The sequence below is a fragment of the Myxocyprinus asiaticus genome, chromosome 5 (genome assembly GCF_019703515.2).
Source record: "Myxocyprinus asiaticus isolate MX2 ecotype Aquarium Trade chromosome 5, UBuf_Myxa_2, whole genome shotgun sequence".
NCBI classification, from domain to species: Eukaryota; Metazoa; Chordata; class Actinopteri; order Cypriniformes; family Catostomidae; genus Myxocyprinus; species Myxocyprinus asiaticus.
Window position 1 is genome coordinate 51,537,557 of NC_059348.1, and position 15,208 is coordinate 51,552,764.

General features: G+C 34.8%; 1 protein-coding gene across 2 annotated transcripts; it reads left to right on the forward strand.

Annotated features, from left to right (window-relative positions):
• Positions 1-8,668: 8,668 nt before the first annotated feature.
• Positions 8,669-13,390, forward strand: LOC127440694 (gamma-crystallin N-A). Of its 2 annotated transcripts, none has more exons than XM_051697441.1 (4): positions 8,669-8,785; positions 10,929-11,177; positions 12,363-12,508; positions 13,009-13,390. In XM_051697441.1, exons 1-4 carry the CDS (start codon positions 8,765-8,767, stop codon positions 13,142-13,144), a joined length of 552 nt encoding a protein of 183 aa, XP_051553401.1. In that variant the 5' UTR covers positions 8,669-8,764; the 3' UTR covers positions 13,145-13,390. The 2 variants fall into 2 exon arrangements, with proteins under 2 accessions (XP_051553401.1, XP_051553402.1); XM_051697442.1 differs by lacking the exon at positions 8,669-8,785 and adding an exon at positions 10,672-10,847.
• Positions 13,391-15,208: the final 1,818 nt, after the last annotated feature.

Here is a 15,208-nt window from a genome sequence, read left to right on the forward strand (position 1 = left end):
TCACATATAGTTTCTTTCAGAGAACAGCTTTTATATGTTTATGTTAATGCATAAGTGCCTTTAATATGCTTTTGAATAGTGCGCATGCACGTATGTGCTCAAGTGCATTGGGGGAATCCTGAAGTCTGATGTGGAGGAAAACCCATCTGTTGCAGCATATGTATCTGTCACATTACAGAGTGCATGCCCCTTTCGTGTCTTCAGCAGCTTTCTGGCATTAGACTGCTTTCGGGCATACTAGTAAATTAGCTTTTGTAATTTAATATTTTTGTAATTTTAATTCGCAAAGTTTTTACTCCACCCCATCCGTAATGTCATTAACGACAACTCTATGTTGTTAAACCAACGTGATTCGAACAATGGATGTGCATCATAGTTACTACGGTTTTGGGAAACAGTTGTGACTAGCTAGTTAATTTCTCCAATGATGTATCATACTATGGTGGTTAAGCAGTGTGTTATATCATTGTATGGGAAATGCACCCCAGGTCAGTCAAGAGCAGAGAACCATTTACATTTATAATAGTAGGTGTATACTGTCAAGTCTTTAAAAAAAAGCAGCACCAAAACCAAGCATTTCTGACAGAGGGTCAAAATGAGGATGTAAAATGATCATGTTTTCCAAATATATACATATATATATATATATGTTTTGTGTGTGGGTGTGTGTGACCCCTATAAGGCTTTACTATACAAAGCAGAAGCCATACATCAACACTGTCCAGAAGTGCAGCCAATTTCTCGTGGTTCGGTCTCATCTGAGATGGAAAGTAGAATAGTGGAATCGTGTTTTGTGGTCCGACGAGTCTAAATTTCAAATCGTTTTTGGAAAAAAAACAGCTGTCGTGTTCTCCGGGCCAAAGATGAAAATGACCATCCAAGATGTTATCAGCCTCAGGTCCAAAAGCCAGTGTCTGTCATGGTATGGAGGTGTATCAGTGCTCATGGAATAGGTTACTTGCACATCGAGGGCAAATTATTTTCGGCATGAAACAGAAGTTGCGACCAACTTTACTTCCATATTGTGACGTATTTCCGAGTGAAACAGCTTATCGAACAAGAAACAAATTTGGTTGTTGGTTGTTGATTGGATTGTGAAAATATGAGCGTTGCATAGCGGAACGGAGGCAGATGCGAATGCAAGTTTGCAGCGGACACACACCCCTACCACCGTGCTGCTCAAGTCAGAGCCGGTTATCTGTGAAATTGAGCGGCGATCTCAACACATTTATGATCAAAATGACAACATAAATGCACGAGGTCTTTGCTTACAAAGAGGCTGTAGCTGTTGAAGAACAAGTGAGTAAAAGATAACCATATTTTAACGTTTTGAATCACAATACATTAAATATAAAAAAGCACTTACTCATGCTGTGCATCCCAAGATAACTGCATTCAAAAATATAAATAAACTCCAGAGGAATCCAAAGCGTAGTATTCATTAGTGATCACCTCAGCAATTCAGGCGTGAAATGTCTCGAACACAACCGCAAATTTGCTGTTATTCCTCCTCATTCAAAATGTAAATTCAAGCCAGCTGACCAAGGAAGTTTGGGTTAGGAACAATAGTTTTGAAGGAAAACAGACGAAAATACACCTTGCTATCTTCACCAACATGTGATTGACGCTTTGTTCAACTCTACGCAAGGTTGTGGTATTTATAAGAAAGGGGCAGGGTTTAGGCGGATTAAATGATCAGAGAAGTCCTGCATACGTCACCAGAGAGAAGTCTGTCGTTTCACCGGAAGATTAAGTTATGACATTTTGATTAAAGATTATGAGGTCAAAAAAATAAAAATAAAACACATGCATGGATGAATTGTTAACAATAAGATCAATAACATTCCTTTAGAAAATAGATAGGGTGAATTTTCATTTCATGCTGACTTTAATGTAGAAAGATATTTACAAATTTTGTTTGTTTGTTATGCTGCCATCCAGACGCCGTCTTTTCTAGGGATGTCCCTACATTTTCCAGCAGGTCAGCGCCAATACTGCCTGGATGACAAGTGCATGCCTGTGTAAACAGAGAGTGTGGGTGCTAGATTGGCCTGTCTGGAGTCCTGACCTGTCTGCAATTGAGAATGTGTGGTGCATTATGAAGCACACAATATGACAACGAAGGCCCTGTACAATTGTGCAGCTGAAGACTTGCATAATAGATAAATGGGGAAAATTCCACTTGCTAGATTTAACAAACTTGTGTCTTCAATGCCCAAACGCTTAAGTGTTATTAGAAGAAATGATTAGGTTACACAGTGGTAAACACTCGACTGTACCAACTTTTTTGGAGCGTGTTGCAATCATGTGATTTGAAATGACTGTATCTTTTCAAAAATACAATTAATTTCACAAGGTAAAACATCAAATACGATGTTGTTGTAGTGCTTTCAAAATAGCACAGGGTGATTAGAAATTACAAATCACTCCTTTTTATTTTTATTGGCATTTTGCATTCTGTCTCAACTTTTTTGGAATTGGGGTTGTATTATACTGATATGAAACCATGAAGCTGCATAATTCTTCTGTTTACAGTCTGAATCTGTGAAAAGAAGTGGTCACAATCAAAGCTGGAGATTCAGGAGTTACAGAAAGCATAAGCTTGAATGTTGTGACTTCTTGCTTTTTTTATTTTAGGTCTAAGGTTCATGTGTGCACAAGGTTTTAAATGATGTCTGTTTGCATTTTGCTTTGCTAGTACTTCAGTTGGCCGACAAGAACAATGAAGGGTGGTAGTCTTTCCTCATAAGTCTTGTTTCTGCAATTGCTGGGACTGTCTTGAACTGTTGTTTTAAGGTTAGTTTTGAAACATTGCTGTATAGCCTTTGGTAAATAGGATGAAATTATTTAGACTTATCACATATTACTTATTTGATTTGCTTCTGTTTATCTTTGAGTGCTGAATCTACTTATTAGTATTTGTTGGGTTTTATGTTCAGTTGAGTTCATGAGAGATTTCATGTAAACTAGGCCACTTTTTCACAGTCATCTCAGATTTAAAAATGGCCCAATTTAGAGTACTTCAATTCACCCAATGTGTTTACATATAGTTATCTGTGCAAGCACTAAAGCTGAGTAATTAATCTAAAATAAAATAGTTTAATCCTTATTAACCTGTAATGAGGCCACCAATGTGATTCTCTGGGGATTTTTATGTCAGTCAAACAGTAGCAGTTGCAGTTTGAATAAATGCAATTTTAAAATGTATTTCATTGGTAGTTATGTGGTTTTCATCTGAACACAGTCACTAAAAAACTTTTTTATATATATATATATATATATATATATATATATATATATATATATATATTAGCCTATTTTTTAAGATCCATCTTGTTGCAAAAGTCTTTCTGGCAGCACTTGATGTTGATGTAAGCATTCTGTTTCACCATCTCACAGTCTGACATGGCCATGCACCTTTGGTAATGTCCATCTGTTTTAAACAATCACAGAAGAGATATTAAACCATCTTTCAATCTAGTAACCTTTACAGAAACTGTTCATGATACAGCTATCATCTTACTGTTTCAGCAAAAGCTGTCATATATGAATTGATGTGCTTGTATCGTCAGAGTTCTGGTATCTTGGCATTCCGTATAAAAAATGTTTACGCAAACATTTTGATCATGAAAAAAGTCTACATTGTCAACCCATTTGTAGTTTATAGTCGACTAGTACTTGAAAGTACTTATGATTTATCTTATGGACTCTGGGCATCTGAACTCAAATGGATGTCTGTGGAACTTGGCAGCAGCACATGCATCTTTCTCTGATGGGCAGGTTACCGCAGTGACCTCACAGGCTCCTCCTGCTTTAGCTGGGATGCAGTAATGGCAGTCCAGGGCGAGGCCTTAAACACATAGGGGCCAATCTCACTTTTTTTGTGCAAACACACACACAACCTTGTATATTGTCCTTAAAGGAACAGTTCCTTTTACTTAGAAAAATATTAGTCAACATAATCTTGCTGGAAGTTTTCTCTGTTTATTCTGCTGTATATTTTCAGCACAGATCTGTTTGCCATGAAGAGCTTGTTGCATCATAGACGATCTGAAGTCAGTTTTATGACAGGAAATCATTATGCAAACTCACGAGGACCTTCATCATTCTCTAAAATAATAAAGGTGACAACTGTTGAATTAACTTGACACTTATTTCATTTCACATTTAAGGAATAAACAAAATAACTTTATTTTATGAAGTACACATTCTAGACACTAACCAATATTTATTCCAGTCTGCAAAATGTACACTACCAAAACAAAACAAAAAACTTTTTTTTTCCAGTAAAAAAATACCTAACATCCTTAAAACAAGATACATTTACTTGAGAACCAAAACTGATATAATATGATTTATTTGCAGTAAATATATGTTGAATTAAATGTATGTCTCTTACCACACTGGCGAATAGTTTTTACTTGTTTTAAGCATAAACCTCACTCAATCCAGTCACATGAAATTTTGCTTCTCAAGTAAATTCATATTGTTTTGGGGATGTTTAGATATTTTTATTGCAAAACAAGACAAAACTACACTAAAAAAAAAAAAGATTTTTGCCATTACATTGTGATTTTCCGCCATTTTTAATTTTCAGGAAAAATAACTTTTTCAAACTCCTCCTAGGCCGGATGTCCGATTTGCACAAAATTTTGCACATATCATCTAGAGACGCTCATGACAAAAAGTTATGGAATTCATGACGATAGACCAAACCGTTCTCATATACCGTATCAATGTATTTGACAGCGAGCACGCCAAAATGGACGTGAAGCTGTATCTTCGCAACGCTTTAGGGTATTCACACAAATCTTGGTTTGTGTCATCACAAGTATGACCTGAGGGTTCCTGCACAGATTCGGCACAGCGCCACCTAGTGGTCAAGAAATATGAGAAAAATAGCTATTTTTGCTTTTAACTTCTGAATATTTTGGACTAAAATTATGAGGCTACTCTCTTTAGATTCCTTCATGCAGAGTACACTGATACCACATTTGCCATGGTCGGCCATATTTCCTGTCATCCAATTTGAATTTAATTGAAAACCTGCTTTTTTGAACTCCTCCTACCTAGACCGTAAGTCCAATTTGCACTAAATGTTCTGTGTATCATCTAGAGACACTCATGACAAAAAGTTATGAAAAGCTTTTTTTAATAGACAAAACCATTCTTGTGTAATGCATCAACAAATTTATTGGCAAGATTCCGCATGCATCTTGCGGAAGAACATTGTTTTAGTAATGACGTAAGTCGTGCTTCGGCTCTGCTCCTCTGCGCGGATGAATGTGGTTTGAGGCACCGGTGTACACATGGATACAGGATATCTTATCAGAGCAAATGGACAAATAAATAACAAAAGAAAGGAAAAGACGGATATCCGAAAACATGTCGTCTGAGCAGGTAAGTGCCATATGCTGTTGTTTTGACTTATTGGAAACATTGATGTTTTGAAATAAATGACATTACAAAAGTTAGGCAACGTTCGTTAACATTAGACATAACGATTGTTTGTCTGATAAGGTCAAACGTTTTTAAAACTACAGGATATTCTGGCCAAATAGACCATGCTAGTAACTAGTTTATAGATTGCCATTGTTACCAACCAGTGGTCAACATAATTTCAAGACTCACATGTCTTTGGCAAGCCTAGGACTAAAGGATTTATTTATATAAATTATTGCCGTTATAAAGAAAAATACACAAGTGTGTTAGCAAGTGAAAAGTTCTGCGCTGATTACAGTATAATTATTGTATTTCACTACACACACAATTATACATAAACCATTTCAATAAAATATCTTACTTGTTGAGAAATCTCTGGGTCACTTTTAAATCCTTTCAGTTGTCGCCACCTCTGAAAAGCTAAGCCAATGTTGCTTCGGGTTTTATTACGGACTCTGTCGCTTTCCTTTTTTCTTGTAGACTCCGCTCTGTTTGGGGTTTCTTTGTTTTTACATCCGGTGATTCCCTAGAGGTTTGCTGTTTTGAATGAATTTTTCTCATTCGTTGTGACAACAAACTTTCAGCATCACGCTACTCCCACGCCATACATGCGCTACAGTAGCCGGAACTTATTTTCTCTGTGTATGGATATGACGTCAACACGCACGGGCGAATGACGTATGTATGCAAATTCCCATGAAATCCATCCCGACAGCTCTAAAATATAAATCAATATTATAGGTTTATCAAAGTGTATTTGAGTAAAGACATGGTTTGGAAGATGGATTTTTGTTGCACTCTCTCATTAATTACATTTTGTTATTTTTTTAACAAAAAAAGTTACATAGTGTAGCTTTAAGAAAATGAATATTTTAAATGTTAACTTGAGGATAAAGGCATTGTAATCTTACTAAAAACAAACCATATTGTAATTAACGTGACTGAATTACTATCTCATCTTAACTTATCTTATTTGAAGTACATCCATCTGATGTAAATGTATCTAATGTACATGCATAAATCTACAGTATTTCCCAACTTCACATGTGTACCTTTGTGTTTTTTTGTGTTGTAATGTAGAGATGTTTGCAATTTCCTTTCTTTAGCTTCAGCTGCTAACTGCACTAGATGGGGCTAAGGAAGTACAATGTGTAAGTTTCCTGTGGCCATTACACAGCCTTAGTTCAGAATAGCATATTAAACTACTCTTACTGTTTCATAACGTATAGAGAGATTACAGAATTAGTAGGGCCGGTACTAACACCCCATTTACACCTGGTATTACAGTAAGATGTGTTTTTGGTGATATGATCACATGTGGTCAGCGCTAAATACAGGTCTAAACAGGGTAACAACGCATCTTACAGTAATACCAGGAGTAAACGGGGTCTAAGATGCGATCTTTGGGAATTTATAAGGATATGAAAGGTCAGACTAAATAGTGAATCACTAGGGTTCCCCCACTTCTAAAATCCCAATTTAACCCATGGCCTTTTGTTATTCCAAACCCTATGACTTTCTTTCCTTTCTGCTGTGGAACACAAAAAGAAATTTTAGGCAAAAATGTATTTGACCATTTGCTTTCATTGCATCTTTTTTCACATACAGTACTTTTTTTACATTTATAGATTGTATTCCGGTCATTTTGATCCGGACAACTTTTTTTTTATATGATATGTATAAAAAATGGAATAAAAATTCCTTGACTTTATTCACACATGGTATCTGAAAACACACACAAACAATTGACCATTTTCTTTAGATTTTATTGATTTTATTTCACTTTGTTACACTTGTTGTGTTCACGGTCAAAAATGACCGGCCATTGGAAATGAATGGATTAGACTACAAAATACAGAAATATTAAGTGTTCAGGAGCATCCCAGTCCTTTAGATGAGCACATGTGAGGATGTGTGTTTGCACACATAAAGTCCTCGGGCATGTGCACACACACAATCACACACACATACAAATACACACACACATTGTGTGTTGAGCGCCCTCTTGTGCGTCGTCTTTCCATGTACACTCTTTGAGGAATATTTCAAGATCTAATGACCGTTTTATGTTGCATTTGGGCTCGTTTGAAACGGGATAGTCTGCTGTAAGTTACGATATGTCATTGTCTATTTTATAAGAATGTTCTGGGAAGTAATAAGGAAAAACGTGACAAAACAACACCTCTATTTATTATAATTATGTGTGCCTGGAAATTTCATACACCAATACTCACTGCAGTTTGTCCTCGGAGTGAAACAAATTGCTCATTGCATTCTACTAATTGAGACCTTTTTCAACGATATATAACACACGTCTATCTCATCTTTTTTATGGTTTTACCAACCCTGAATATAATTGTTGTGATAACAAATTAGCAAATGATGTGAACGAAACAGTTCTAACTTGTCAGCAAATTAAAAAGCATTATTTAAGAATTGGTAGGCTCATCTATATGCATTGTAAAGTCCATATTCTAGGCTTTACAATGACACTTATTTTGTTCAGATCAGTTTAAGCTCAGTTCAATTAAACATTCTATCAATTACTATATATATATATATATATATATATATATTTATATATATATATTTAAATGTTCAAAAAAGGAGTACATAACCTGTCATAATTACTAAAAAAAGAAGTTGATAAAAAGATCTAATGCAATATCTTGTGATAACATGTGCAATATGAGAGATTTATTAACAATCTTAGTGGGCCAGTCATTTCTGACTGGGAACACAAAATGTGTTAGCACAAAATGAACACAGCACAAGGGCTAAGTGAATGGTGACTGAGGCTGCCATTCTGCCTAACATCCTTTTTAGAGAATGTTTTCAGGAAGTATATGCTAGCCTTTAAATAACATTCTACCCACATCAAGAAAACTGAACATTTCATTGTTTCTATAACGAAAATTGAATGCTTGGAAAATGGATTATAGGTAGATAGATTTCTTCTTTCCATGTTTATATTCTTACAGCCAGGGCTGTGTAGGCCTGCCTTGTTTTGACTGTCTGCCAGCAGCTGTACACACACCCAAACAGTGAGTTTGGCTCCGGACTGTAAATCTGAGCTTTAACACAATGCATTCTGTCATTGTGTATCTCACCCGACTGAAGTCCAATATCAGCAGAGCCCAGTGTAAGAGAAACTGTCCATGATGCAAAAACTGCTAAGCCCTCCATTGTGGGGCTTTTGTAGGCGAAACCTCGCGATAAAACCTTATAGCGTATAGGCCATATATAGACAGTCAGGGTTTTCCCCTCTGGTTGCTGTTTTCTCACTTTAGTGGATGGTTGCTCTGGATCCAGGCAGGGAACGATGTCACAGTATTCAGGGAAGGTGGGTACTGTAGTTATATTTGGAGTATGTTTTTTTGGAGTATCTTTGCACATACAGTACATATATTTACATATACTGCAGTTTTATTCATACACAAAGTCTCACATGCATATACATTTTCTATGGATATTCAATGTTCATTTGCACTGCTGTGATGTACTCTTGCACACCTGCAGAATGTGTCAATGGCTTACAGTATATGACATTATATTTACTGATGCGTGGCCATAGTGGCCCCAAAACGTATTTGGTCACTTAAGTCACACTTAAAAAGCATATGAATATCATTGCATTAATAAACAAAATGTCAAACCAAGTTAGTGTTGAGCAACAGTCTAGCATAATTTGTTTGCTGATGCCACTTGGTTTGATATTTTGTTGTCTAATGTAATGTAATTCATACATTTTATGTCTGACCTAAGTATCCAAAAAAATACTTATTAGGGCCACTGTATATTTATGTACCCAAATCAGGGTCAAAAAGTTTAGGGGGCTTGGGGCAAAAATGTCCCCAAAATTCAAAATGTGGCAGCAAAAATGCTCTCGTAATGATTTTTATTTTTATTTAATCTTTTGTAACATTACTAGTATTCTATTACAGTCCTAGTTATACTTATTAAGACATAAAATATTAATTATAGTTTAATTCTTATAACAAGAGGCAATACATTCTAAATTGAGAATTTGTATTAATAAATCGATTAAACTGAATTATTATATTTGACGTAAACATACGTAATACAGTTTATATTTTAAAAGGTTAGATAAAAAAATATATATAAAAAAAAAGCCCTCATAAAGGGAAAAAAAATGTCCCTGAAAATTTAATTCAGGGGGCCAATATTGCCCTTTAATGTAAAAGTTAATTTCTAACACTGACCCAAATAAATAAAAGAGTGTATTTGTTTATGACGAAACTCCAACTTCACAATACAACTGAACTATGTAATGTACAAAAAAAAATTTTAAAAAATAAAAATAATTGAGATGACTTGAAACAATCAATAAAGTCAACGTTTATGCCATATAAGTCAGAGGAACTTAACATTTTTAACAGTGAGCACATACAATGTCAAGTTTGGTGGTGAAGGTAACTTAAGGCTATGGAGCATGCTCAGTTTTGAGGAGGCCATAAGTTTATTGGACTTAATAATCATTCATATTTTTGGTTAGGCTGAACTTATTGTATTGATTTCCTGGAACTTACAATCCAACTTGAATTGTTAAGTTGGTACAACTAATTTGCCTGAAGTTAAGGAAACTCAAAAATGCTTTGCAGCTGGTTGCTTTACTTTTTAAAATGTAACTTTTTATTTTTTACAGTGCTGAACCTAACCTATACTGCCTCACCTTTTTTGTGTTCACTTCCTGATTAGTCAAGAAACTTGCTCTTTTTATTAGCCATTAATTCATTATTGGCAATAAAATCTAGACAATGTCTCCAACATTTGGCAGTTTTTATTGGCGGAGAAATGTCTTTCTTTTCTGTAATTCCTGTGAAAGTGAATTATTTATTGAGAGTCAATAAGAGTCAGTTATTTATTGCTATTAAAAAATAATTATACCGAATCAGCCTAAATCGGAAGGTGACTAATGCAGTTGCCCAATCTGTACTGAAACAAGCTATTCTAATTTGCATTTGCTCCATATGCTCTGCTGGTGTAATGCCAGTTTAGTTTAGGAAACATCACAAAATGAAAAGCATTCACAGTGCGATACAGAATTTATGAATCTCAAACTGTGAACTCATGTAGCTTCATCTTCACAGAGTCTGTTACACCACAAGTGATTGCCTCAATACTTCAGTGCAATCAAGAGGATATCCTTAAAGGGATCATTTACCCCAAAATAAAAATTCTGTCATAACTCACACTTATGTTGTTCCAAACCTGTATGACTTTCTTTTCTCCATGGAACACAAAGGGAGATGCCTCAGCCACCATTCACTTTTACAGTAAGGACCAAAAATGCAATGAAAGTGAATGGTGACTGAGAGCCAGACATCTCCTTTTGTGTTCTACGGAAGAAAGAAAGAAGCCGTATGGATTTGAAACACATGATGGTGAGTAAATTATGACATAATTTTCATTTTTAAATAGTTCTAAACCATTTGTAACTGTGACAACCCTTGCTGTTCTCCCAGATAGTGTTCTATGAGGGGAAGTGTTTCACTGGCAGTAGGCTGGAGGTGTTTGGAGAATGTGATAACTTCCAGGATCGTGGATTCATGAACAGGGCGAACTCCATCCGCGTGGAGAGTGGGGCTTGGGTGTGCTTTGACCATCCAGATTTCAAGGGACAACAGTACATTCTGGAGAAAGGAGAGTATCCGGACTTCCAACGCTGGAACTCCCACAATGATCACATGGGCTCCTGCAAGCCAATCAAAATGGTGAGGAAGAAAATGCACTTGCATACCACTGTATTCAGTACTGTACTGTTTACTGCCTAATGTTTTTGTAAAATAGCATGTGGGACAGCCTGCAGTGTGCAGCATTAAATGTTACAAACAACAGCATGCCACATTATTGTCACTGCTGTGCTGACCCCGTGATACCGCACCAGTGTTGGGAAGTAACTTACCAGCTTTTTCAGTAACAAGCTACCTTTTTTTTAAGCATGTAATGGTGTAACAAGAAAAATTCTACATGTTTTTTGTCACATTGTATTGCACAAACTGCAGTTGAGAAAAAAGTTCCTTTTGGGTTGTGAAAACATTATTTGAAAGTTCTGGGAACGTTCAAAACTTTAGTTTTTCAAATGTTTTACAAATGTTTTTTCTCGGTTATAGGAACGCTCTGGAAAAAGTTTTAAAATTGTGTCTTTTTTTGTTTTGTTTTACAATGCAGTAACATTTAAAGAACATCCCACTAACAATGTGTGAATAATCTTTTCATGCTAACGTTTTGAGAACGTTTATCAACGACAGAAAACATTGAAAGAACGTTTTATGAATGTTACTGCAAGAACGCTTGTTCAGAAGTTTTAGAGAATGTTAGCCAAAGTTCTGAGAACGTTCCTTGTTAGCTTTGAAGTAAAATATTTAGGTAATTGCTTTTGACTCAGTTAATATAAAAGTGTTTTAATAGTTGTATTTATTAAAGATTATTTTATGTTCAATTTAGCATGTTTTAATTGCTTTGATGTCATAATGCTGATATGTTATAGGCTAACACAGTGTAATTATAGCAAATTAGACATACACAAGTGTATTTAAAAAAAATACGATTTTTACACAATAGTTATTGGTTATATATATATAAAAGCCAAGTCAAAATATCTGTCTATATCACTATTAAAAATGTCAAAACTTTTGGCAGTCCGATCATATATAGTTAAAACTGAGGTTGATAACACTTCTGGTTTATTGATCACTCCATGAATAAAAATTTATGTCAAGGTATTCTGTACAGTGCGCTGTGCTTGTAAACTGCACATTTAGACAAATGCAGTGGATAATATAGAAAGTTCACATGCTGCACACACTAAACTGCATACTGCAGATAATCATGAGCAGTATGGTTGCATGCTATTCTGAACAACTTAATCATTTTCTCGCTCTGTCTTTCTTTCTCAGCATGGGGAGCACTACAGAATGGAGCTGTATGAGGGAGAGAACTTCACTGGTCAGTGTGTTGAACTGTGTGAAGACTGTCCCTTCCTCCAGACCACAGGATTCAGCAAGAACTGTCTCAACTCCATTAAAGTCTATGGAGACGGCGCGTAAGTTCCATAAAGACAAATACCAAATAAAGCTAAGCTTTATTATTCAATCAAAAACTGAAAGTGTATTTGCTCAGATGTTAACTAGCGGTTCGTAAACCAAAAATGGGTCACAGGTCTGATCTGATTGCAGACAGCAGGGTACAAGAATGAAAATGCAAAAAATATTTGTATATATTTGTAATAGCATTGAGTTGGGTCTTCATTTGATGTCCAATGTACAATCTGCATCCTGAAGCAAAACCAGTTGAGGACCACTGTAGACAATAGATGTAAGACAACTAATGCTAAGAATGTGTTTATATAATTCTCTCTCTCTCTCTCTCTCAATTTCAATTTTAATTTTGTTAACTTTTTCAGTATGATAAATAACTGTATTTTCTGTGTTTCGCCAAGATATTTGCACTATAGCTGTATAAAGGCATTAGTGCAATGCAAAATGAAATGACTAGAGTGGGAAATAAAAATAAAAGTGTCTCTCTCTCCCTCTATTGGTTTAGTTGGGTGATGTACGAGGAGCCGAACTACCGCGGCCGCATGTACATTGTGGAGAGAGGAAACTACTGCACGTTTATGGAGTGGCAAGCTGAGAATCCCAACATTCAGTCTATCCGCAAGGTGGTCAACTATTTCTAAACCTTTAAACACAACAGCTCTATTAGATGCTCTAGTTTATTGACCACCTAACAGCCGAGCTTTGATTTGTAAATCACATATAGCTAATTGCTTTTAATCTCTATGGAATTTCAGTAATAAATTGGTTTTTTAAAAAGAAATATTATTAGCACAGAAAGAGTTTATCTAAATTTTGTCTGTTTTATTTTGTATTTGTATTGACACAATGGGCTGAAATAAAAATGAATTGTGAATCAAAAATGTGAACTAATGAGTAATCATGCTATCGAAATAGTCATCATATGTGATTCCAGGGCTTTATTAATTATTTGATTTGCTTTGAGAGTGAATAATGACTTAAATTTGATTCTGTTAATTACACAAAGTGATCATATGGCTTCAGAAGACTTGGATTATAGTGCATAAATCATAACGATTACTTTTACTGAGGTTTTATGGTGTTTTTTCCTCCATGTTGGAGCCTGACAGACCCGCAGTCACTGTTCACTTTCATTATATGGCAAATAAACCCTGTGAGGCCTTTTAAAAAAATTCACCTTTTGTGTTCTACGGAAGAAAGAAAGTTATAAACGGGTTTGGAGCGACAAATAATAAATAAATAGATAAGTAAATAATGAAAGAGTTTTCATTATTTGGATTAACTATTCAATATCTAGAACCAATACACTGATCTGAAGAACCTATAATTTAATAGCAAAAAAACTCATCTTTTGTTGTCCACACAAAACCTTTGCTCATTTTTAAAGTAAGAGCATCACTGGTTGTGGATGACTGAAATTAATTTCTATTCAGCTGTAATATGCTGAGCAACCATGCAAGTTCCACTGAAAAAAAGATTTTGATACCTAAGAAAGTTTCTGTGAGATATAGCAAAGGTTTTTGGGAAAAACAGATACATTTCAGTCTATCCTTCACTTCTCTAAGCAACTAGTTATAGCAGCTAGTTAAAGATAACACATGCTCAGCTGCCCTGTTTGCACTTGGTTGGAAAACAGAGTGAGGCTTTGTATCGGAACGTCTGGGAGAGAGGGGAATATCCTGGGTTTGTTCATGACAGCTGAGTATCCGGGGATGGGGGGAGGAATGTGACCCTCTTAAGTTTTTGTTTGCAGGAGGGAATAGAATGGACAAATTGACTGTATAGAAAAGAAAGGGATGACAGGAGGAATTTGCTTGGGCTCATTCACTAAAGTTTTGAAACTTTCAAAAGTCCACCCAGGTCTAAAAATAATGCAGTTTAGTATCAGGCGATATGTTGTTATCTTTAAATAGTAAAGTTTCAAATGGCACAATGTAAAAAAGTACAATTAAACACAATGTCTATTATTCAAGTTTATAGCAATGTTTTTTTTTTTATTATTATTATTTAATTGTCTATATTTGTTTTGCTTTATATTATTACTCACTTATAGTTCATAACTTTGTACTGTATGTCAGATATTTGAGTCCAATGATAAAGCAGGACATACCATTCATTATCTTCAAAGTCCACAATGTGATTTTAATGCATTTTCAAATAGCACAGTTCAAAATAGTACAAATAAATAGTTTATAAAACAATTTTAATCTTATTTTATTGCTTTTAATTGAGATTCAGACTTCAAATTAGGTGTATGAAACAATTAGGTAATTTTCTCTGTTTAATTTTAATGTATATTTAAAAATGGTACAGGTAAAATGGTATAATTAAAATAGCACATTTGAACAATATCAGTTGTTTAAGTTTATGGAAGCATTTTTATTTTATTTTATTGCTTTTAGTTGAGTTTTAGGTGTATTATTATTATTGAGTTAAATGATAACGCATGATGAACATAATTATTGCCATCACAGTCTATAATATTTAATTGTAATGTATTTTAAAATGGTACAGGTAAAATAGCACAATCAAAATTACACTAATAATAATAATAATAATAATAATAATAATAATAATAGTTTTTTTATGTATTGTGCGCTTGCCCACAGATCAGGGTTGTTTTACAATAGAAGGAAAATATAACAACATAAAAAAATAACTGAGTAACAAACAACCAAATAGTGGTAATCTAATAAATAAATAAA